Source organism: Neolamprologus multifasciatus, chromosome 22 (assembly GCF_963576455.1).
Source record: "Neolamprologus multifasciatus chromosome 22, fNeoMul1.2, whole genome shotgun sequence".
Taxonomy (NCBI): Eukaryota; Metazoa; Chordata; class Actinopteri; order Cichliformes; family Cichlidae; genus Neolamprologus; species Neolamprologus multifasciatus.
Genome location: NC_140459.1, coordinates 25,483,095 through 25,504,994, shown reverse-complemented (window position 1 = coordinate 25,504,994; position 21,900 = coordinate 25,483,095). Strand labels below are relative to the sequence as shown.

The 21,900-nt window shown below is 42.8% G+C and overlaps 1 protein-coding gene across 1 annotated transcript in view; it reads right to left on the bottom strand.

Moving 5' to 3' along the window:
• The window catches only part of npr1a (natriuretic peptide receptor 1a), a 31,487-nt gene that overhangs the window by 4,204 nt on the left and 5,383 nt on the right, over positions 1 to 21,900 (bottom strand). Inside the window, exons 3-15 of the mRNA XM_085148120.1 lie at positions 19,213 to 19,403; positions 19,003 to 19,116; positions 18,733 to 18,892; positions 7,209 to 7,303; positions 5,725 to 5,860; positions 4,144 to 4,228; positions 2,910 to 3,030; positions 2,275 to 2,349; positions 2,112 to 2,189; positions 1,722 to 1,826; positions 795 to 866; positions 471 to 630; positions 230 to 385 (exon numbers count right to left, since the gene is read on the bottom strand). Of these exons, the coding sequence (XP_085004246.1) occupies positions 230 to 385; positions 471 to 630; positions 795 to 866; positions 1,722 to 1,826; positions 2,112 to 2,189; positions 2,275 to 2,349; positions 2,910 to 3,030; positions 4,144 to 4,228; positions 5,725 to 5,860; positions 7,209 to 7,303; positions 18,733 to 18,892; positions 19,003 to 19,116; positions 19,213 to 19,403 (1,548 nt within the window). The remainder of the gene's footprint in view (positions 1 to 229; positions 386 to 470; positions 631 to 794; positions 867 to 1,721; positions 1,827 to 2,111; positions 2,190 to 2,274; positions 2,350 to 2,909; positions 3,031 to 4,143; positions 4,229 to 5,724; positions 5,861 to 7,208; positions 7,304 to 18,732; positions 18,893 to 19,002; positions 19,117 to 19,212; positions 19,404 to 21,900) is intronic.

Here is a 21,900-nt window from a genome sequence, read left to right as displayed (position 1 = left end):
GTAAATGAACCATTTACCTGTTAATGTGTGTGCGCCCTGAGCAGCATCTCAGGAATGTAAATAAAACTGTCTTCACACACACACACACACACACACACACACACACACACACACACACACACACACACACACACACAGGGTCTTTATCTTACAATATAAAGCACCTTGAGGTGACTGCTGTATAAATAAGGTTGAACTGAATTAATTTAACAGAGAAACACACATTCACCTTTAGGGGAGAGAGAGTGTGAGTCGAGGTAGAAAACTCCTCTGAGCAGAGCCACTTCCTGCAGGATCACCCCAAAACTGTACACATCCCCCTTTTGTGTCCCACAGTTCGGAGGGCAATCTATCCTCACCAGCTCTGGAGCTGTCCACAGCTTCCCTGCCAAGTGATCAAAAACTGATATCAGTGATAACAACATCCTCATAGACAGTCTTTAGTGTAGAGCGTGAGCTTCAATACATACGTGCATAGTAAGCATGTGTGTCCTCGGGGCAGTTTCTGGTCCTAAGACTCTGCAGGCCATAGTCACTGATTTTCAGGACAAAGCGGCTGTCCACCACACAGTTGGATGATTTAAGGTTACCATGGGAGATGATGACGCTGTTGTGGAGAAATGCCATTCCCTGGAGGCAAACAGACAGACAGACAGACAGACAGCTGATTCAGGTGAAAAGTCTGAAGCTCTCTAGAATTGAAACATGAGTCCAACATTGATGTCAGAGACCTCTTTTTCATTTACATGTGTTTTCTGTAACCCCACCCCCAAGCCACAGAGACAAGTTTTTACCTTGACAATGTCATTAATGAGAGAGTATCTGAACATCCAGTCCAGTGTGATGCTGTCACTCTCCATCAGGTCCTGAGGGACAGACACACACACACACGCATGTTGGCCATTCAGTCCAAGTGAGTTCCTCAGTGACAGACACTGAGGACACTTCTGCTCTGCGAGGACATTTCTGTGCATGGTTAAAATTGTGTACTGAATACTGAATCACTCAGCAGAGTAATGGTGTCTTTGCTTGTGACTATCTGCATGCAGCAGCTTCAGCTGATATTTGATATTCATTCTTCCTCCCCACACTAAAAGCATCATCCTCATCTCAGAGCACAAACTCAAAATAACTCAAACCGCCTGAGTTGCTCTGTGTTAGGATGACAGCCCTGACATCCAGCGGTCATCTGACAACAACCCAAACCCCCACACTGCCCACATCAACCTTTGCATGTTGCTAGGTTACTGTGCTGGGAGGTTGCTATGCTACAGTGCTGACAGATAACTGTAGCTGAGAGGAGAGAGAACATCTGAAACACAAAAAACATCTCATATGAAAAAATGTAAGGAATGAACGAGCAGAGGATGGCTGCAGTGCTACCTCCTGACTGTAGAAACCACTGCATCATTTAGGTATCTCAATGCCTAACCAGCTTTCAGCTGCTCCCATATTAACACGAGCTCCACACAGCAGGCATCTTCATGTTTGATGTCAGAGTTTGCATCCAAAGAGCTGTCACGATCTAACCAAAGTAAACTGAGGATGTGGACAAGGTGTGCAGTTATATTATTTGGAAATATTGTTCTGACTTTTTGCAATATTTCTAATCTGTACAAAGTAAAACTGGACCAGGGTTTTGACATGCAAGCTGAAAGTGTAGATGAAAAATAATGCACAGATTTCTAGCAAACAAAAAACATTAGCTGGGTGTGACGTACCTGAAGGCTGCCTCTTGGACAGTACTCTGTGATGATGCACATGTTCGGCGGGTCGATACAGGCGCCAATGAAGCGGGTCAGGTGTTCATTTTGGACATCTCGCATCTACAAAAACACAGAGGCTGCTACTTTAAATCCTATCATGCTCTACAAACAAAATGGGTAGATTGGCAGGTTGAGATCATTTAGGAGGTTAGATCGGATAGGTGTATACATATATATATATATATGCAGGTAGGTAAGGTTTTCAGTCTATAGCAAGTCGCTAGGCTATTATTTCATTTGCTACAAATACAAAAGCTCAACATCCTGCAAGAAGACCTAAAAGCTAGGTCAGTCAGTTACAGTGTTAGCTGGTAGGTTAGTGGGCAGATAGCCTGACGTTCTTACATGCTTCAGTTCAAACAGAACCTTCCGGGTCAGTTCGATGCGTTTCTTGTTGATGTATTTGATAGCTGCCAAGTTTCCCTGCAGGAGACACAGTGAACCAGATTACCACTTGACACCATCTTGTTAGAGGAACATGTGATGGGACTGTCAGCGTCTGTCAGACCTTGTAGTATCCGGTTTTAGTGTAGATCTGAAAGTTTCCCTCCATGGTCATCAGAGAACCATAGTTGGAGCCTTTCTGCAGACAAGCACAAACAATCGAGACACTCGGCTTTTTTTCAATGAAGAGTGTAGATCCTGGATAACATGCAGCACTACCATACGGAGGAAACTTTTTTCCTCATGTTTTGCATGAGTGGTCCAGCCCAGTAGTTACTAATTAATAGAGTAATCAGCATCACAGTTGGTGCACTTATGAATAATTATATAATATATAACATAAGATATATTATTATGGTTTATGGTTTTCTTCAATTATCTTTTTTTTTTTGCACAACTCTACTATACGATGAAGAATTTAGGAAAATGATTTAATTCAATCTGAAAAAAATCAGTCAGTCAGCTGATCCAGGCCCAGAGAGCTTCCGGTGTAGCCGGGAATTCCAGAAAGGGAAAAATAGAAATCCAGTTGAAGGCTTCCTGTTCCATCTGTTAGTCATTGTTTACAAATGCAAACACATTTCAGACTATAAACAGAAACTGAAAATTTCAGGAAGTAAAGGCAGGCACTGTATTAGGTATAATATGTTTCCAGTGAGTACGGATGATTTATTTATAGTATAATAACAGTTGTGTTACCAGAGACATGGTGAGCCTGCTGCACGCTCTCTTCAGGACTTTATCCAGGTTGCTCATCTGGACGTCATCCCAGGAAACTCTCCACAGCTGAGCTGCAAGCTCGCTCTCCAGCTTCAGCTTCCTGTTCAGCAGACAGGAAGAGAGTGTGTATATGTGCATATGTGCAAGTGTGTGTGTTGAAATTTGATGGGAAGGAAAATGGAGAGAAAGCTGATGGAAAGGATAAACAGGCTGAATGAGTTACACAGAGATCTGGTGGGGCGGCTGTGACTCTGGTGTTAGAACCACTGGAGCACTGGCGTGTGAGCGTGTGTGAAAGTATTAGGTACGGATAAAAGCATTGGATGAATGTCTGCGATTGGGTGGATGAAATTTGTAGTAGAAAGTGCTTTGAGTGTGCTTTGAGGATCTCAGTCAGAGATGCTTGGCTTTACACTAGCGTTTGTTCCAGTTAGGATTATGCTCTATAAGTGGGAAAGCAGCCAGACCAGAGCAAGGGAATGACTTCAGCTTATGAACTGATGATAACAAACCTCCGTAACAGTAGAGGCTGACCTGCCTGTATGGAGTCAGTTTTTGAATTTGAGTGCATGAGTGAGCTTCTTGTCAGTTTTATGCTTTGCTCATTTTCACTTTCAATGACTCAAATTGTAAAGAAATCAGGGTTTTCTTTGTTGAAGTCAGATGAGGATTTCTCCTTCGAGCCTTTCTTTCTGGGCCTGATGTGCAGCATGAGTGTAATGATTTAAACTGAGATCTGCCGGCGTCGCAATGGAAAGAGGGGCCATATGTACTTGCTGTAACCTTGGTCCGTCTGTGTATTTGGACTCGTGTTTTGGTAACAGCTCTGTTCTGTCTGGTGTCCTGTTTGGTTTGTTTTTTCGTGTATTTAAAAAAAAAGTTAATTTTTTTTGAGAACTCAATAAAAACATTTGATGAAAAGCAAAAGAGAATTTAAGAATCAGCATTCAGAAACAGAAGCGAGATTGAAGGATACTCAGAGATAATGCAAAGACCATATTAGAAGGAAAAAACAACAACATTTAGAGCTGTATTTATGGTTTTTAATCTAAATTCATTCTTCATCATTCACTCTAGGCCTGGCTGTGATCTCTCTATGAATGGAAAGAGGAGGGAAGAGGAATAAAACAGAAAGAGAGCTCAGACTGCCAAGAGTCTCCTCATACGTCCAGTTTTCATACTCAGTACAGAGATACAATCATGTGTGGCTCACCTGTAGATGAAGATGGTGACAGTAACGATGATGACAAAGACAAAGCAGATCACCATTGCAACCATCTGATGCATAGCAACTGTACCTAAAAGATGAGACAGGAAGAAAATCCATTACTGTTTGCAGGAGTGAGGACCAGTTTGAGCTCTTTTGCTCTAGGTGAAGCAGTTTTCAGTCCATGGGGCTTAACATGTGTTATAAGCAAAGATGGGCAGTAAGGCATACTTTTTTAAAGTAACAAGTAAAGTAAGGGATTACTATTGCAAAAAAGTAATTCGATTACTCTTACTTCTTTCCCATAAGCATGCTGCATTACTAAACAGTGATTTTGTTTGTGACAGTGTCTCATGACAATGACGTACAAGTGTGTGACGCCTGTGGCAGCCACAGACGTGTGTAGATCAACAATGGATAATATGGAGTGTGGGAGAGAGTATGTGCAGCGTTTAAAGCTTGGAAGTACTGACATTACTTTGAGTTTGATTCCATAAAAAGTGACCAAAACATTAGCGTCTGCTGTGCACTCTGCGTGGGAATAAAACTTCTTTCTACAGTGAAAAATTAAACTTCAAAATTTCAGCAAGCACCTAGAACGCTGCCACGGGAACGTAAAATTCACAGAGAAACCCCCGGATCCCCCCACTGACATGACCGCTGTGGCACCAGGCAAACCTCCACCGGCCCTGCTCCGGCTAATCAGCTGAAAATAGATTTAGTGCTGCTGATTTCATTTATTTTTTGCTGTGTTTTACTTGCATCTATTTGAAAGAGCAAGTGTAATATGCTGGAATATGCAGAAAACAGGTTTAAATGTTCAAATAAATTAAATTTCTTCAAGCCAAAGACTGTTGCATATAATTTCATTTTTAACTTTAGGCACATTGCATCAAGCAAAAGATAAATACTAATAAAACAAGTTTTAAAAAGAGACTTTTTCATTTGATTCAATTGTATAGGATGGATTATGCAGAAAAAAATAGAACTGGGCTGAAAGTTCTATTGATTTATTACGTATTCAGGTTTTGTATGTATAACTAAGCGACCATTGCAGCTGATAACTCCAACCTCGCTTCAAAATATGGTCACTAATGGTTCCAAAACCCCAATACGGCCATAATGCTGATGTTTAGGCTTCAAAATGTGATGTTTTTGTGACGTAGCCTGTGATCTGCAGTTTAGCAATGTCACAATACCAGAAATGTCAGTACGAATCATTAAAATTATATGATTATTAATAGGAAAAAAATTATCATCCCATGTACTTAAAGATAAACTACTTTAATGAATCAATGGCATCCTGGCAGCAAGCTGTTTCTTTAAAATGTTAACTATATTTTTTGACAGCACAGAGGCTGAAATGACTGAGTATCCTGTTAGTGTTACTTTAAAGTTTGTTATTTCCATTAAGTTACCTTAAGGATGTATAACGTTAGCCATTGCAAAGACTTTACCCTTTCGAACATATCAAACTTCACTATAAGCACTATATACAAATGCACTATATAAGAACCAGTCCATGCATTGGTTCTCGTGACATCCTTTGTGCAGTTTGCTCTGTAGTCTGTAGTTGTGCGTTCGTACTTGTGAGACATGCTGGGTTGTTGTTCTTGAAGCCACACTTGGGGATGTCTGGTGGCGGAGAACCTTTGGGCCACTGGAAGTTTAGACCATTTTGCAGGATGAGCTGCTTTATGCTGCTGTTATACACGCACACCACCTGAGAACATACACACACCACAACTCTTTGGTTTCTTCAATTTGTTCAAAGCCTGCCATCTCACTTACTCCCTAACAGTATCGAATAGGGCAGGAGTGGCCAACTCCAGGCCTCGAGGGCTGGTGTCCTGCAGGTTTCAGATGTGTCCTTGATCCATCACAGCTGATTTAAATGGCTAAATTACCTCCTCAACATTTCTTGAAGTTCTCCAGAGGCCTGGTAATGAACTAATCATTTAATTCAGTTGTGAGGACCCAGAGTGATATCTAAAACCTGCAGGACACTGGCTCTCAAGGCCTGGAGTTGGCCACCCCTGGAATAGGGTTTATTGGTGTGTCAGGGCCGTGGGTTGGGGACGCAGGGTTTAGAATTTGAACTCTGGTTTGGGGTTAAAGGATGTTCTAAGTTTAATTCTCTGGTGCTGCTACACCAGGCCTGGAAAGTTTTCCTGCCTTGGAGCCAGTGACAACTGGAGTAATTACACTCACCTGCTGCTGATCAGCCTCGTCAAGTGAGTACTACTAACTGGGCGACAGTCAGCACAGGACCGTTGTACGATCAGTTCTCCTGCTAGTGAGGTGAAAGTGTTTCTGTTGGCCAGTTGTTTGGAATGTACTTACAGCAGTGTCTCTTGTTTCCAGGTGGATTGAGGAAATGGGTGGAGGGTGCTGGGCACAAGTGTACATAGACACCGAAGAGGGAGCTGGGAACTGACACACGAAGAGAACACGCACTGGGGATTATTGGCACTTTTATATTTATTTTATTTTTTGTAGGGCTGTCCTGGTTCACACGCCTCTACAATGTTGCGTGGAGATCAGGGCCAGTACCCCAGGACTGGCAGACCGGGGTGGTGGTCCCCATCTTTAAGAAGGGGGACCGGAGGGTGTGTTCCAACTACAGGGGGATCACACTCCTCAGCCTCCCTGGGAAAGTCTATGCCAGGGTGCTGGAAAAGAGAGTTCATCCGCTAGTCAAACCTCGGATACAGGAGGAACAATGCGGTTTTCGTCCTGGTCGCGGAACACTGGACCAGCTCTTTATCCTCTCAAGGATACTTGAGGGTGCATTGGAGTTTTCCCAACCAGTCTACATGTGTTTTGTGGACTTGGAGAAGGCATTCAACCGTGTCCCTCAGGGTGTCCTGTGGGAGCTGTTGGGGGAGTATAGGGTGTCTGGCCCGTTACTACGGGGTATTCGATCCCTTTACAACCGTTGCAAGAGCTTGGTTCGCTCGCTCGTCTCCCTTGACACACTGAACTTTACTCCAGTCGGTTTTACGGTAGCTCTGCAGCCTTTATCGTACCTCTAAGGTGTTACATGACAATGATGACATCAATAGTCTTACCTGAAATTCTCCAGACTCAACATCGGTCATGTCCCACACAGCAAAGTCCATCTCTCTGTCCCCGAACTCGTCCATCTCCACAGGGCCCATCATGCCTGCAGAGACGCCACAGAGCAGATGTTATCCGTTTGTGATCTTGGAGAACACTAACTCTTTTCTCTGAGTGTTTGCTTTGCAGCGATGGGGAAAAATATTTTCAATCAGCTCGGGCACAGTTTGAACTGACGTGAGGTCACGTTAATCTATTTTTACCATGTTCTGAGAAATGTTTTCTTTCACATTCAAATTTATTTATTTGACATATTTTATTGGCACCCTGAATGATGGCAGTCTTTATCTCGCATACCCAAAAGGTCAAAGGTCAAGCTTAGACAAACACAAATGTGAACTGCAGCCTGACAGGTTGGTGATGTAATTCTCACATTTCTGCTCCAACATGGAAAAATACTGCGGCCACTCTGCAGTCTTCTCAGATCCCTTGACAAACACCAACAACAATAAAAAAAAAAAAAAGGTGGAATGATCACTGACAGAGTGGCTTGTTTACAGGAATAATTCTCCACACTGATTTTGGCTCCTCAGTCAGTCAAACATCTGTCACTTTTTATTATGCCTGTAGTAATATGTATAAATGCACACAATTGTGTGGAAATCAATCTGCACATTGAAGCATGGCCTCCTCGGGCTCGTGGCTAGTGAAGCAGCTTGGGGCTAGTGAAGTCTCTGAGCCAATTAAACTGCATACAGCTCAACAGCCTGCAGGATTTAAACTCGGGTTCACCTTCAATTTAAGGAATCAGTGAAACAGGAGCTTGTTTTCTTCCTGACCATTATCAGGAATGGAGACACTGTGTCACAGCAAACAACAGCAATATACAAGCTCGAGCGGGGAGGGATCTCAAAGAATCAGCCGACCGACCAACCTTTATCAAATAAAAGCTGTCAGATTTTACTGGTTTTACAGTGGTATCGTCATGGTTACTGCAGCCTGCTCCACCCCACTGTTCTGTTTGGACATGGAGGGACAAATGAGGGTTTTTAAGCTGAAAAGGTTCCTCATTTAAAGCCATGTGGTTCTCCACCCTGTTTGTAATACCACCAAGCAGAGAGAAGAGAGTATTGTAAATAAAGTGTCATTGTCAACTTTTTTTTCTCTTACTCAACAGTTTTGTAATAACTGAATATTTTCTGATTAGCTAGAAACAACAATGCTTCTAGTGAAGCACAACAAAGTTAAACACAGTGAAGCTAGACTCCAGCACAGCCTGATTTAATGAGTAACTGAGACACAACAAATGTCCATCAGAATTCCCTCATACTCGCTGCATTTTGGCAAAGCTCAGTTACCTGAGACTGTCCTTTAGTGGGCGCGTTATGGTGAAATGCTCTGAAATTTAAAGAAATGTGAATAAACTCACTGAGATGCTTTTATGTCTTTCTGTCTGCAAACATGATGAAGGTTAATTTAATGTTTTCTTTGTTCACAATTGACAAAAAGCCTTAGAACATAAGCTGCACAATGGAAACTCCAAACAGAAAATCCAACTAAATACAACACATGAGACAAGGGACTAACAAAATAAAACAGGAAGTAACTAAAAGGGGCTATCTCATGCAGCAAAGAGGACTTAACAAGATGCAAGGAACACAGGAGGCAGGATAGAATAGCCCTTTGTTGTCATTGAAAATGTACAATGAAATTGTGGGTGCTCCACATCAACCATGCTGGAGTAAAATATGAATAGTAGACAGCAGGAATAAATAGCAAACAGCTTAAATACATATAATTATGAGGGGTATACACAAAAGGCACACATTACAGAAGAAATTGCAAAAGGCAGGGCAATAATGCAAATTACTCGGTCTGAAAAGAGTCCATGTGCGAGTGGTCTGAGTGGTGATGGTTACTCAGATGAAGGCTCTGATTGGTGAGGTGGGTGGGCAGGGGTGTAATGTGGGTGATAGTGTTTGTTGACAGTCCGAACAGCCCAGGGGAACACACTGTTTTTAAGTCTGGAGGTGTGGGACCTGATTGACCTGAAGCAACAACCAGAGGGCAGCAGGTCAAACATGTGGTGGGTGGGATGCAAGGCAAGTCATCATGGCCCTGGTTTTTCTGAGACAGGAGGATCTGGCGATGACCTCCAGGGGTGGCAGAAGGCAGCCAATGATTTTTTTGAGCGGTGTTCATTACCTTCTGCGCAGCCTTACTGTTCTCAGTAGTGGCCCAAGCATACCAAATGCCCAGGCATCAGGCGAGCACGCTCTCCAGTGAGGCATGCTAGGCTAGCAGCAGTTTCTGGTCCAGCTTTTTCTTCCTCGGGACACAGATGAAGTGCAGTTGCTGTTAGGCCTTCTTTACCAGGGTGTTGGTGTTGTGGGTCCAGGTGAAATCGGCGGAGATGTGGATGCCCAGAAACCTGAAGGTGGAGAAAGATTCCACCCGTTCTTCATTTATAATGAGAGGGCAGTAGACCTGTCTGAGCCTCCTGGAGTCCATTATGACTTCTTTGGGATATTCAGCTTCAAGGTATTTTCTGAGCACCAGCGCAAAAAAAGGACAGGGGGATATTGAGGTGGTCGAGTTTGTTGGTAAGGATGTCTGGGATCATGGTGAGATGTAGTCCATGAAAAGTCCTCATATAGTCCTCGGGTAGTTCTTACTATTCCTAGATGTTTCAGTGCTCTTTGACAAGTGATGGTTAACAATAATTGATAACTATTAGGGTTGTGCGGAACTAGTCAACTAATAGTTATGTTGTTATTAGTCGGTACCAAACATACTAGTCGTTTAATCTAATTGTTTACATTTTCTTTGATGCTTAATGCCAGTAAATTGTTGTATCTTAATGTTTTGCAGCCATCTGCCACCAGATGGAAATTTGTTGGTGAGAAACACCAAAACTCAGTTAATCTCGGCCTGATGTTTTTCTTAACATTATCATTAGAATGAGATCACCGATCAAAACGGCAGAAATTAGCTTTCTGTGGGGTGGAAGGGTTGTCTCTCGGTATAGAGTGAAGAATTCAGTCATTAAGGAGGGACTACAGGTGCTGATCCTCCACATTGAAAGGAGCCAGCTGAGGCAGGCATCTCCAGGACAGGGTGTTGTAGGCAGAAATGTCCTGCCATAAGGATAGCATACCAGCATAGAACTGGGACACGCTGGAGAGATTACACCTAGGCTGGCCTGAGAAAGGCTCAATGTTTCCCAAGAGGAAGGGGTGGTGGCGAAGAGATCTGGGCTTCCCTGCTGGCCTAACGTAAAGGCTAAACTCAAGGTACAATGTACAAAAGTATCAGTTTCTGGAAAACAAATTTGAGATTAAAAACCTCTTTTCAACTTGATATTTTTTACTAAACGTTTGGATGAATTTTATTAAACGATGAAATTAATGTTACATGTACTATATAGGGGCGATCGTGGAAGGTTGCCGGTTCGAGCCCCGGCTCGGACAGTCTCGGTCGTTGTGTCCTTGGGCAAGACACTTCACCTACCGCCTACTGGTGTTGGCCAGAGGGGCCGATGGCGCGATATGGCAGCCTCGCCTCTGTCAGTCTGCCCCAGGGCAGCTGTGGCTACAACTGTAGCTTGCCTCCACCAGTGTGTGAATGGGTGGATGACTGGGTGTGTAAAGCGCTTTGGGGTCCCTAGGTGGGACTAGTAAAAGCGCTATACAAATACAGGCCATTTACCATTTATATGCGCATAAATAAAAAATAATAATATTATATCTGTTGTCAAAATGATGTCAGTTAAATTTAAATGAATTTCAGCCAGGCAAGTATCAAAAGACTGCACTTAGCACTTTGTTTTTACTGCTCTACAAACCTCTTAAAGTGTGTTTCAAGAGAAAAAAAATGAATATACAGTGGGGCAAAAAAGTATTTAGTCAGCCACCGATTGTGCAAGTTCCCCCACTTAAAATGATGACAGAGGTCAGTAATTTGCACCAGAGGTACACTTCAACTGTGAGAGACAGAATGTGAAAAAAAAATCCATGAATTCACATGGTAGGATTTGTAAAGAATTTATTCGTAAATCAGGGTGGAAAATAAGTATTTGCTCACCTCAAACAAGGAAAATCCCTGGCTCTCACAGACCTGTAACGTCTTCTGTAAGAAGCTTTTCTGTCCCCCACTCGTTACCTGTATGAATGGCACCTGTTTGACCTCATCATCTGTATAAAAGACACCTGTCCACAGCCTCAACCAGTCAGACTCCAAACTCCGCCATGGCCAAGACCAAAGAGCTTTCGAAGGACACCAGGAAAAGAATTGTAGACCTGCACCAGACTGGGAAGAGTGAATCTACAATAGGCAAGCAGCTTGGTGTGAAAAAATCAACTGTGGGAGCAATCATCAGAAAATGGAAGACATACAAGACCACTGATAATCTCCCTCGATCTGGGGCTCCACGCAAGATCTCATCCCGTGGGGTCAAAATGATCATGAGAACGGTGAGCAAAGATCCCAGAACCACACGGGGGGACCTGGTGAATGACCTGCAGAGAGCTGGGACCAAAGTAATAAAGGTCACCATCAGTAACACACTACAACGGCAGGGAATCAAATCCCGCAGTGCCAGACGTGTTCCGCTGCTGAAGCCAGTGCATGTCCAGGCCCGTCTGAAGTTTGCCAGAGAGCACATGGATGATACAGCAGAGGATTGGGAGAATGTCATGTGGTCAGATGAAACCAAAGTAGAACTTTTTGGTATAAACTCAACTCGTCGTGTTTGGAGGAAGAAGAATACTGAGTTGCATCCCAAGAACACCATCCCTACTGTGAAGCATGGGGGTGGAAACATCATGCTATGGGGCTGTTTTTCTGCCAAGGGGACAGGACGACTGATCCGTGTTAAGGACAGAATGAATGGGCCAAGTATCGTGAGATTTTGAGCCAAAACCTCCTTCCATCAGTGAGAACTTTGAAGATGAAACGAGGCTGGGTCTTCCAACATGACAATGATCCAAAACACACCGCCCGGGCAACAAAGGAGTGGCTCCGTAAGAAGCATTTGAAAGTCCTGGAGTGGCCTAGCCAGTCTCCAGACCTCAACCCCATAGAAAATCTGTGGCGGGAGTTGAAAGTCCGTGTTGCTCGGCGACAGCCCCAAAACATCACTGCTCTTGAGAAGATCTGCATGGAGGAATGGGCCAAAATACCAGCTACTGTGTGTGCAAACCTGGTAAAGACCTATAGTAAAAGTTTGACCTCTGTTATTGCCAACAAAGGTTATGTTACAAAGTATTGAGTTGTATTTTTGTTATTGACCAAATACTTATTATATTATATTATACAATACAGATGATGAGGTCAAACAGGTGCCATTCATACAGGTAACGAGTGGGGGACAGAAAAGCTTCTTACAGAAGACGTTACAGGTCTGTGAGAGCCAGGGATTTTCCTTGTTTGAGGTGACCAAATACTTATTTTCCACCCTGATTTACGAATAAATTCTTTACAAATCCTACCATGTGAATTCATGGATTTTTTTTTTTCACATTCTGTCTCTCACAGTTGAAGTGTACCTCTGGTGCAAATTACTGACCTCTGTCATCATTTTAAGTGGGGGAACTTGCACAATCGGTGGCTGACTAAATACTTTTTTGCCCCACTGTAATATATAGAGAACACAATATTATTCTTTTAATGGCAAATACTACATAGGCTTGGTGAAGGTTTGCTTTTTGTTAAAGGTTTATATTCATTTCTCCTGTTGTCCTCCTTTCATCTATTAGGATTGTTTACTACCACCCCCTCATTTCCCCTCCCCTTCTCCTGTACCCCCATCCACCATCTCACACACCTCTGACGCAAATGCCCACTGATTGATGGCCGCTGACGGTGTTTCAGTGTATGTTGTGGATAAAAGCTGTTCAATCTAATAAAGAGCACACAGAGCAGCCTGTTTATCAGCACCATCAACACACTCGCATACACACTGAAGAAACACACACCGAAATCAAAGTGGGACCTGGGCGTCCCGGTCCTGAGTCTGACTCTGGTTTTGATTATATTAGTGCTGGTTGACATATACGTGATAAATATAAGGACATATCTGTTTCTAATGTACAGCCCTGTTTCCAAAAAATGCTCATTCCAAACATTAATGAAGCAGATGGTGATCCTTACACATTATTTATAGTCCACACAAAGCACGAGATTAACAGGCCCAGAAAAATAAAACACTACACAGATTTGGCTGTTTAGTTCCTTAAAAATGTTTTATCTTATGGTTACAGATGCATGTGTTGGATTCCATTGGGGTTTTTTTTGTTTGTTTGTTTGTTTGTTTTGGGGGGGGGGGGGATAAGTGTTTTTATTTTGATTGATTTATTTACTTACTCTGAACAATCTTTTTAATGTTTTTATTATTCTATGTATATATGTATCATTTTTGTGATTGTGTGGAGGAGTGCAAGGGGTCTGTGTGGTGTAACTGAAAAAATATCTCCCAAGGCAAATAGTACGGAGCCCCTCTGATGACATGGTCCCAAAAAATTAATAAATTGTGGCCACAAAATACTAATTCGTGCCCCCGAAATAGTACACCGTGCCCACAGAAATACTTAATTGTGGCCACGAAATACTATTTCGAGGGCACGAAATAGGTATAACGTGCGCACGAAATGCTAATTTGTGGGCACAAATTGGGTATAACGTGGCAATGAATTACGCATTTGTGGCAACGAAATAGATAACGTGCGCACATCATATTGATACAATTCCTGGACAGCTGCGTAGAGACATAAGCATAAGAGTAGGCTAAACCTATACACCATGGACAGACAGTATGATTGAGTTTTATTTTAGGCTGGGAAATGAGCTACAGATGCATTTTGGAAAGCCTGGCAATGCAAGGAACCATTATTACGGAGAAACATTTAAACAGGATTTTGAGAGCCCAGTTGCGACCTGGACGCCAGGATAGATTTTATTGTCAACCAACTGCAAGGGCCTGGGAAGGATCACGGTTATCGGTCAAGTGTTTCGTGCCCACAAATTAGCATTTCTTGCGCACGTTATACCTATTTCATGCCCTCGAAATAGTATTTCATGGGCACAAATAAGTATTTTGTGGCCACAATTTATTTATTTTTTGGACCATGTCATCAGAGGCGCTCCATAAAATAGAGAGACTTTGACTTGTAACAGAAAACAGCACATGGGCCGAAGTTTAGCTCGTTTTCCTCTGAGGCTGTATCAGCTCATCTTTACCTCTCTGAAGAGACGGACTGTTGCAGAGTAAAGCAATGGGTTTTTATTGTCTTTTCTTTTTGATAAAGCATATTGTTATGGTTGGATCACGTGACCCATTAGTTATGCTGCTGGTGCCTTCCCCTGTGTTTCTACGTCAGTCACCTTTTTCACTCACTGTGTTTTTATACACCTCTCTGCATTTAATCATTAGTTATTAATCAGTCTCTGGCTGTCTTCCACAGCATGTCTTGTCCTGTCTTCTGGTTTCTGCCTGTTAAAAGGGAGTTTTAAAACTTTCCGTCTTTCATGAAATTCAACATGATAAGTCTTTGGACTTGTTTCGATTAAATTTGAGACCTGACAGAGTGTAAATGATTACATTGTTTTTAGCAGTTGGCCAAGTCTTTTGGAAACAGGGTTACAAAAATACTACAACAGAAATAGCACTGCGAGGAAACCAGGCTCGAGCTGTTCCATTTTGAGAATGCAGTTGTAATTTATCCCAGTTTAGACTAGTTTTCAGGACTGACCTAACTGGTTCTTCATGGCAATTAGGAATAGAATAGAAAAACATTTAATTCCACTCCCTCCAACAGACGCTCTGACAGCCGAGTCATTATGGGACATGAAAGCTTGATCCTAAACTGGCTGGACCATTGATGGATGTCCTTCCCTGATCCACACCAATCGGCACCACAGGATGGTAACCCAGTCCCCACTGGAGAGTTTACGCTGCACATGGACCAACACGTGTGGGTGTGGTTGTGGGTCAGAGTGCACCAGTGACATGGAAAGAGAACACTGGAGATCAGTGTGTTCACACTGTATATTAAAATAGGATCTAACCATGTTAGCTGATGAAGTGCTAATCTGCTGTGTTCTTTTCCTTTAAGCAGTTTTATTGTTTTTATGTAATTTTTTAAAAATCAATGTCATGTTCGGTGTGTGCTGTAAATGAATGATAAACCAGGTGGAGATTTTTCCTGCCACCATGTTTGCTTGCTTAAAAAAGTCATCCTGAGAGATTCAGGTGTAGCGTTGTCTGCACCAGTCAGCAGGCTCACACTGTGCTTCACATCTGACTCACAGCTGCAGACAGTGTTGGGGAGTAATGGAATACATGTACCACCGTTACGTATTTAAAATACAAAATATGAGTAACTGTATTCCATTACAGTTACCGTTTAAAAAGGTGGTATTCCAGAATACAGTTACTTTGCTGAATAAATGATTACACGGCGGTCTTTTCCTGTTTCATATGTTAGGCTGTCCCCTCTCTATTTTTGGTAATTCCACGCCGGTGGAAACCCAAACAAAACACACATTAAGAGGCTCTAATGTCTGTGTCTCAATCTAGCGTCTCATAATGACGTGAGGAAATATTTTAAAATGATTAATATTGTAGGCATAAGAGAGTGTTACAGGCATCGCCCTAAAGAATGTAGCCTCTCATGAGCAGTGTAGTCCGTGCTGCAGGGAGAATGGACTGCCATACCCGTTATGTTTCTGTGAGCGTGAGGAGGGAGAAAAAGGAGAGTGGAAAAGTACGAGCTGTCACCGAGCAGAAACGGGAGCTGGAAGCATGTAAATAATCAATAAAACCACTGCAGCCAAAAAGAGTGGCCTGATGAGCCAGTTGTAAGTAAGTTATTAAGACTCGACTGTACACTATGTTCGGTTGTTTTCCTCTGAAACAGTAAGTTCCGTTGGAGCAGCCTTTTCAACGCCTCTCTCTGTCTCTCGCTAGCAGTCGACCCAGACAACAAAGTGAAAGCTAGTTTCAGCTACGAGCCCGACACGGAGCCCGACACGGAGCCCGACGTATTAGCTAGAGGCCCCTTTACTACGGTTTGGAGCCCGCGGACCCTGTTTTTAAATACGTACGGAATAGTTTTCTATACGAGATCGCTGCAAAAAGTGCAGCCTCACCTAATGTCCACCCTACTGTTACTCATTTTATATTAAGACTTAAAAATCTAGTAGGTATTGGTATGGGGAATAACCTTCAGTAATAGTAATAAATCACACAGCAATAGTACATTCATGTAGTTGTAAAAAAGCATGATAATATATGAAGCAATCCAAAGTATTCAGAGTACGTTACTCTCATCGAGTAACGTAACGGAATACGTTACAAAATACATTTTGGGGCATGTATTCTGTATTCTGTAATGGAATACATTTTAAAAGTAACATTCACAACACTGACTGCAGATGAACAGGTTGGCCAGGTCTGTGAAGCCTTTCGTCCTCATTTCTTATGCATTATGAAACTTTATTATACATGACGAACTACACTCTCTCTTATACACACAAATATACACACACAGATCGGATTAGCGCTCATCTCCAGCTGAGTCCTCCTGTTATATCCTGTGGTGGACATTCGTTTTCTACACCTGGACACCCCCCCAATCGTGTTTGTAATCTTCTCCTCTCCTTCCTGTCTGCCCTGCTATCTTTTGCCCAGTCTGTTCTTCTGTTTGAATAGAATAGAATAGAATAGAATAGAATAGAAATAGAGAATAGAATAGAATAGAATAGAATAGCCCTTTATTGTCACTGTACATGGTACAACGAAATTGTAAGTGCTTCAAATCAACTATGCCGGAATAAAATATAAATTGAAGACAGCAGGAATAAACAGCAAATAGGAGAAATATATACAATCAAGAGCAAAATATACAAAAATAAGAAGACACATTGCAGACTGTTAAAAACACTGCTGGCTTCCTCCAGTAGGTGCATCTGTGGTATCAGTTTAAAAATCCTAAAATCTTCAGGAAAGTTGATCTTTGGCCTTCAGGTGACCAGAATTTGACCTCCTCTGAGATTTTTAATAGATGCACCTATGGTACCAATTTCAAAATTATTTTGTCACCTTGTTCTTGAGTCATTGCATTCACAAAATCTTTGGTGTCCACGCCGCCTGTCCTGCATGATGTCAATAATACCCCATCAAATGCTGGCATTTTCTTAAAATGAGCTCTCAACTAAGATCTTTCAGATGTTAGAGAATAATATGAAAATCTTTTCTTTTTTTAAAATTGTTTTTGTTAACAAGCTTAGAAGAAGAAGCGCACAAAAGAACAACAGGACATTAACGTGCTTTACCCCTGCAAATTCTTAGATAAGTGTTCTGTGCACTCAAAGGCCCCGCTTTCTCTATACATAATTCTGCGAGCACCAAGTTTAACTAAAAACTTTTACAAACTTTAGATATATGTATACCATACAGCTCCCCCCCCCCCCCCAATAAGTCTGAAGCTTCTGCCATGCAGGACATTCACGGCATTTTTACCATGGGTTCCACACTCAGCATCATGCTGTGTAATTAGTGGGCGTTCTCTAACATCATTTATACACAAGCAAATAACAGTGCTGTGCAGGGTGGGACAGTGGTGCAGCTTCACAGCACTGCAGACTATGTTCAAACCCAGCTGACCACCGTGTTCCTCTGCATGGAGTTTGTCTCCTGTGTGCGGGGTTCTCTCTGGGTGTTGCCCCCACGGTCCAATCGCATGCATGTTAGAAGAAGAGGTGATTCTAGATCAACTGCAGGTGTGAATGTCTCTGTGTGTCAGCCCAGTGACGGACCGGTTATCTGTCCAGGTGCAACCTGTCTCTCGCATTGTGACAGCAGTGTTTTAACTTGAACGACCACTGGAGCCTCAGGCTGGACTTCAGTGACCTGAATCAACTTCTGTTGTCATTGTCGACTTTAGCAACATGCATCCACCAACCACAGCTCATAAGGTATTGACAGGGTGATGAGGTGTGTGAAAGTTGTGCAGTTGCGTTTAGCCAGTGGGTGAGCAGGTGACCATATAGCAAGGAGAGCAGCCGACCAGGTTCGAGTCCAATCCTCTCTGTGTCTCCCCACGTTCCTGCCTATCTCCACTGCCACTATCCAATAAAGGCAAATCTAAAACCCAAAGCTTTAGTGTCGGTGTTTCTTTTCACTTGCATTTGATCTGATGTGTTCCTATGTTTCTTCGGCTTTTTCCTACAGGATTGATTGGATTCCTATTCATGTCCAATCTTCAGTCTAAATGAATCCTAATTAAAACTCCAAAATGAGATTTTACTGGGACCCAGTACTGGGTGTCCATGACCTCTACTCTGAGTCCAACAATGACTCCGCCATAAAAACAGCATCACACACAGGCAGCCAATCAGAGAGCCACGCATGGTTTTCCAGTTAGTTAGAGAAGTCTACACCTGTGCTACTTTACTCAGTTACTTGTAGTGCACATGTGATTTTCAGCCCAGTGCTGTGCTGTGATTAGTCACCCGCTGACAAATATCTGTGCTCACCTTTGATTGTCCTGTTCCACATCCTCTGGGTCACCTCATCTCCTCTGGGCCTCTGGACTCGTCCCAGTCCCGGTCCCGGTCCTTGCAAATTCAGGGTCTCGTTCAGAGCCTGAGCGTACAGTATCACCCCGTCGTAGAACCCTCCGGCAATCAGGTTGTACTGAGGGGACAAAGCATGTGATTGTTATAGATGAATATCAGTCTCTCACATATTTGAATAAAAATTTGAAATATCAGATTCAGTTAATCAATAAGGATTGTTATTTGTACCATAGAGTCTCTGATGGTGAAGTTGAACATCGCCTTTGCGTCTTTTTTCAGAGTTTTAACAAACTGAAGATATTCGGGATTCTGGGGCTGCAGATACGTCAGCACTTTCACACTCTGACGAAATCAATAACAAGCTAATCAATTGACCGGATCACTTTACATCAGTGAGCATCCTTTAAAATTTAACAGTGAAAGAGCATCTTGTCTCACCCTGAAAGCGTTGCGAGCCGCATAGTCCTCCTGGTCTCCTCTGAACCAGGGCCTGATGGGAGCGCTCCCGTCCAGACCCTCAGCAAAAAGATCAATGAAGAAGAAGACATAGTCCTCCAGCTCCACCCCTTCCTTCCAGAATTGGACCATCAACGTCCTGAAGATGTCCCAGGAGCAGCACATGTACACAACTGAAGACAAAGAAGCAGCAATGTTATTCCATAAAGGAAAGGAACAGAGACAGCTGCCAACGCTTGATGGTAAATCTTTATTACACACACCATGTGTGCTTCATGGTGTGACCTGCGTGGAAGCCTGGATAACAAAAGCCCCATTCCAGCCCATCAACAAGACTTCTCAATTTCCATGACCAATACTTTTCATCAATGACCATTTTTCTGATGAAACAAAATAAATGTAATGGCAACCACCAGTGCTACCCCTCAGTCTCATAGTACACACACCTGTGCTGTAAGTTCGATACTCCAGAAGAGTCCTTCTCGAGGGTTGGGAATCAAGAACTGGTTCTTGTAGGAAACTGGTTCCTAGTAGTCCAATTCTTTGGAACTGTTAGATTCGCTGCCTATCGATCCTGCGTATCTGTTCTTGCACTCACACTACAATCAGCTGATTTCAGTTAAGGTGTCAGAGATTTGTAAATCCCAAATCAATATATAAAAAACTGTGTTAACTAATTATTGTGGATAGCTAAAATCATGGTGTTCATTAAAACGTGTTCAGAATTTGGCAAATGTACAATGATTCAGTTCATAAATGATTATCAGCTAGCACTGGCTGATAACTTAGCATGCCACTCTCTCCTGGTCATTTCCTGAAATAATAAACCAACATGGATGGTGCTTAGTGAAATCTTGGTTGGCTATCCGTCGTTTATATACTTCTTTCTCACCACTCCCACACTGTTGCGGGATATTGTTGGGGTTCCTGATAAAAACTGATGAGAACTTCATGGTCTGAATTTATTTTTTTCTCCAGAGAAATCAAGAATAAATGTGGGATGAGAAAAACAAAAACACCCCCATCCCCCACCTTGCTATAACAGAGCCTGAAAATAATCAACTGTCAGAGAAAAAAGACAAATACCACCACCACCCAACCCCCTTCTGTCCACACAGTCCCCAAGGTGGACAAAAAAATGTGAATGCTGAGAATTTCACATGCGAAAGGCAGAAAGTCACATGTTGGTTTGTCTGCAGCCAAAAGTGCTTTTAATGGAAGCAGAAAAGAAAACAGGACTGACTGATTAATGCTGACGCACACGCACACACACACACACTGAGGACTTACTTTATCCAGTGTTAATCTTAAAGTGTGATTTATCCTGTGAGCATTATGACCATGTGAACATGGAAATAGATTCAAGCCCCAACTAAATGATACCTGATGATACCCTAGTAACAACGTTACTAACAGTTCTAATAACACAGTGGTTCCCAAACTTTTTTTGCTGGGCCCCCCTTATTTTACAAGAAAAATGTTTTCGCCCCCCCCGCCCCCCCCCCCCGCCCCCTACTTCTTGCGCGTGCACGGGCTCACGCACCGCACACGCACAAACACATCCTCCAACCACACACACCCATATTTTGCTCCATTGCAGTTTATTTCACACCTCGAACATTTAGTAAACAATTAAGCAAATACAAGTAATCTGCAATAAATGACAGGTAGTAATAAAATAAACTAACTCTTTTACGCTGCGTCCACACCTACACGGGTATTTTTGAAAACGCAGTTGTTTCGTCCACACGTAAACGGCGTTTCAAATCACCGAGAACGGAGATTTTTTAAAACTCCTTTTTTGCGTTCATCACGCAATGTCAAAGGTATGTGCCTTTTTTCACGTCACGCTGTGCACCACGTTATTGTTTACATGAGATGAATTGCAGAATGGCAGATAGAGACAAATACTGTTAATCTTCAGGTTTTACACGCTTACACGTACACATGCAATTACTGTCCCTCCATTTAGAAAGGCAGAGGCCTCACGTGTAGTTTTTTTTTCATGTGTAATAATGTTCAACATTGCATCAATACATTTTTCAAAAAATGCCTCTCTGTGCAAAATGGGTTTAAAAACATAAACAACTGTGGGATCCTGTTTGTCCGTGATTTAAACAGCCCAGCGCTGCTCCCTACGAAGGTAAAACCAATTCTGCAGGGAGACCTACCTCGGCACTTGTGCAGGTGAAGCCAAAGGGAAGATTTGCTTCACCATATTTTCTAGTCTTTGGCTTAGAATGAAGTTGGTTTGGAAACATATTCAGCGATGCTTCATCTCCTGCTTTGCGTTTCTGTGGGCGCCCCGTGCTAGCAGTGTCCAAGTGTTTTGTGTTTTTCCCCCCCCCTTTTCATTCCGCGCCCCCCCTGCAATGGCTCTGCGCCCCCCCTAGGGGGCGGGCCCCACGCTTTGGGAAGGTCTGTAGTAACACAAGATATTTTTAGAGGCAGCAGCAGCACAAGATGGTGTGTTTCTGTGTGTACACACCTGTGTGTATGAGCACGCTTGTGTTCATAAGGTTTCTCCATGTAGTGTCCAATGGTGGGTGTGGGTTTAGAGGTAATTACTAGGACGTCCATGTTGCTGGGTGCAGCAGCTGGCGTTGGTTAAAGGACGATAGTGTGTCTGTGATGATGTCATCATGTCACACAGCTCTGATCTCATGATCT